The sequence below is a fragment of the Babylonia areolata genome, chromosome 28 (genome assembly GCF_041734735.1).
Source record: "Babylonia areolata isolate BAREFJ2019XMU chromosome 28, ASM4173473v1, whole genome shotgun sequence".
In the NCBI taxonomy this organism is placed as follows: Eukaryota; Metazoa; Mollusca; class Gastropoda; order Neogastropoda; family Buccinidae; genus Babylonia; species Babylonia areolata.
In genome coordinates, this window is record NC_134903.1 from 22,128,020 (window position 1) to 22,130,519 (window position 2,500).

Sequence of the window (2,500 nt, forward strand, 5' to 3'; positions counted from 1 at the left end):
AGCGCAGATGCCTGATGCCTTCATTCTGGTAGAGGTATTGCTGTTGGTGTTGTCGTTGTCTTTGTTGGTGTTATGTTGTTGTTGTATTTGTGTTGTTGTTGTTGATGATGATGTTCTTGTTGTTCATATTGTTGTAATGCTGTTTTTGATATTAGTGTTGTTGTTGGTGTTGTTGTTGCGTTGCCTTGACTGCTGGCATTGCCCCCGAACACAGAGCGCAGATGCCTTCATTCTGGAAGGGGTATTGTTGTTGTTGTTGTTGTCGTTATTGTTTTAAGTGCTATTGTTGTTGTCGTTGTTGTTGGTGATTGTTGTTAGTGTTGTTATTGTGGTCGTCGTTGGCACTGTTGTTGTTGTTGTTCTTTTTGTTGTTGTAATGTTGTTCTAACTGCTGGCTTTGACTCTGAACACAGAACACAGATGACCTCGTTGTAGAAGTGGTATTGTTGTTGTTGGTGGTGGTGGTGTTGTTGGTGTTGTTGTTGTTGGTGGTGGTGTTGTTGGTGGTGGTGTTGTTGGTGGTGGTGGTGTTGGTGGTGGTGTTGGTGGTGGTGTTGTTGTTGTTGGTGGTGGTGTTGTTGGTGGTGGTGGTGTTGGTGGTGGTGTTGTTGGTGGTGGTGGTGTTGTTGGTGGTGGTGGTGGTGTTGGTGGTGGTGGTGTTGTTGTTGGTGGTGGTGTTGGTGGTGGTGTTGTTGGTGGTGGTGGTGTTGTTGTTGTTGGTGGTGGTGTTGTTGGTGGTGGTGGTGTTGGTGGTGGTGTTGGTGGTGGTGGTGGTGTTGGTGGTGGTGTTGTTGTTGGTGGTGGTGGTGTTGGTGGTGGTGTTGTTGTTGGTGGTGGTGTTGTTGTTGGTGGTGGTGTTGGTGGTGGTGTTGTTGGTGGTGGTGGTGTTGGTGGTGGTGTTGTTGTTGTTGGTGGTGGTGGTGTTGTTGCTGTTTAGGATGCTCTTGTTGTTGATGTTGTTGTAATGCTGTTTTGTTTTTGTTTTTGTTTTTTTCTTAGTGTAGTTGTTGTTCATGTTGTTGTAATGCTGTTTTTTGGGGTTTTTTTTGTTGTTGTTTTTGTTAGCGTCGTTGCTGTTGATATTGTTGTTATGCTGTTTTTTTGTTTGTTTGTGTCGTTGTTGTTGATGTTGTTGTAATGCTGCTTTTGTTTTGTTTTTTTTGTTTGTGTCGTTGTTGTTGATGTTGTTGTAATGCTGTTTTTTGTTGTTGTTTTTTTGTTTGTTTGTTTTTGTTAGTTTCGTTGTTGTTGATGTTGTTGTAATGCTGTTTTTTGTTTTTTTTTTGTTAGTGTCGTTGTTGTTGATGTTGTTGTAATGCTGTTTTTTTGTTAGTATCGTTGTTGTTGATTTTGTTGTAATGCTGTTTTTTTCTGGGTTTTTGGTTAGTGTCGTTGTTGATGTTGTTATAATGCTGTTTTGTTGTTGTTTTTTTGTTTTATTTTTTTGTTAGTGTCGTTGTTGTTGATGTTGTTGTAATCCTGTTTTTTCTGGGGGGTGTTTGTTAGTGTCGTTGTTGATGTTGTTGTAATGCTGTTTTGTTTTGTTTTTTGTTTTTTTGTTTGTTTTGTTTTTTTGTTAGTGTCGTTGTTGTTGATGTTGTAATGCTGTTTTTATTTTTTTGTTAGTGTCGTTGTTGTTGCTGTTGTCGTTATGGCTTACTGGCGCTATCGTGTCGTTGTTGATTGTTGTTGGTGTCGTTATTATAATCGTCGTTGGCATTGTTGTTTTCGTTGATTATTGTTGTTGCTGATTGTTGTTGGTGTTGTTATTGTAGTGGTTGTTGGCATTGTTGTCGTTGTTGTTGTGTTGTTATGACTGCTGGCTTTGCCACTCAGTCCCGATCCCAGATAACTTCGTTGTAGAAGAGTTACTGTCGCTGTTGGTGATGGTGTTGTTGTTGTTGTCCATGATGCTCTTGTTGTTGTTCATGTTGTTGGAGTTGTTGTTGACGCCAGTGTCGTTTTTTTTGTTGACGTTGTTCTGTTCTTGTTGATATCAGTGTCGTCGTTGGTGGTGTTTTTATTGTCTTTGTTGTTGTTGTTGTTGCTGGTGGTGGTGGTGCTGTTGTCGTGTTGTTGTCGTCGTTGATATTGTGCTGTGCTGTGCTGTGTTGTGGAGAGTTTTGGTGTAGGTGTGGTGTGATGTGTTGACAACGACGACGACGATGACGATAATGATGAATGTGATGACGACGACGACGATGATGATGATGATGTTGACGACGACAACGACCATGACAATAATGATAATGGTGATGACGACGACGACGATGATGATGATGATGACGTTGACGACGACGACGACCATGACAATAATGATAATGGTGATGACGACGACGACGACAACAACGACGACGATGATGATGAAACTCTGTCCTCCTCCTTCCGCCGCCCCGCCCACGTGTCCTCTGCAGGTGACGAACCACCTGTTTGAGACGGAGGAGGGGCTGGGGCGGGGGTTCGACCTCATCGCCCTCAACCTCCAGAGGGCCAGGGACCA

The 2,500-nt window shown here is 42.6% G+C and overlaps 1 protein-coding gene across 3 annotated transcripts in view; it reads left to right on the top strand.

The window, feature by feature from the left end:
• Positions 1 to 2,500, top strand: part of LOC143301907 (chorion peroxidase-like) — a 64,985-nt gene that overhangs the window by 51,269 nt on the left and 11,216 nt on the right. For all 3 annotated transcript variants that reach the window (XM_076616348.1, XM_076616347.1, XM_076616350.1), the window contains exon 14: positions 2,415 to 2,500. This exon is cut by the window's right edge and continues 111 nt beyond it. In XM_076616348.1, coding sequence (XP_076472463.1) covers positions 2,415 to 2,500 — 86 coding nt within the window. The remainder of the gene's footprint in view (positions 1 to 2,414) is intronic.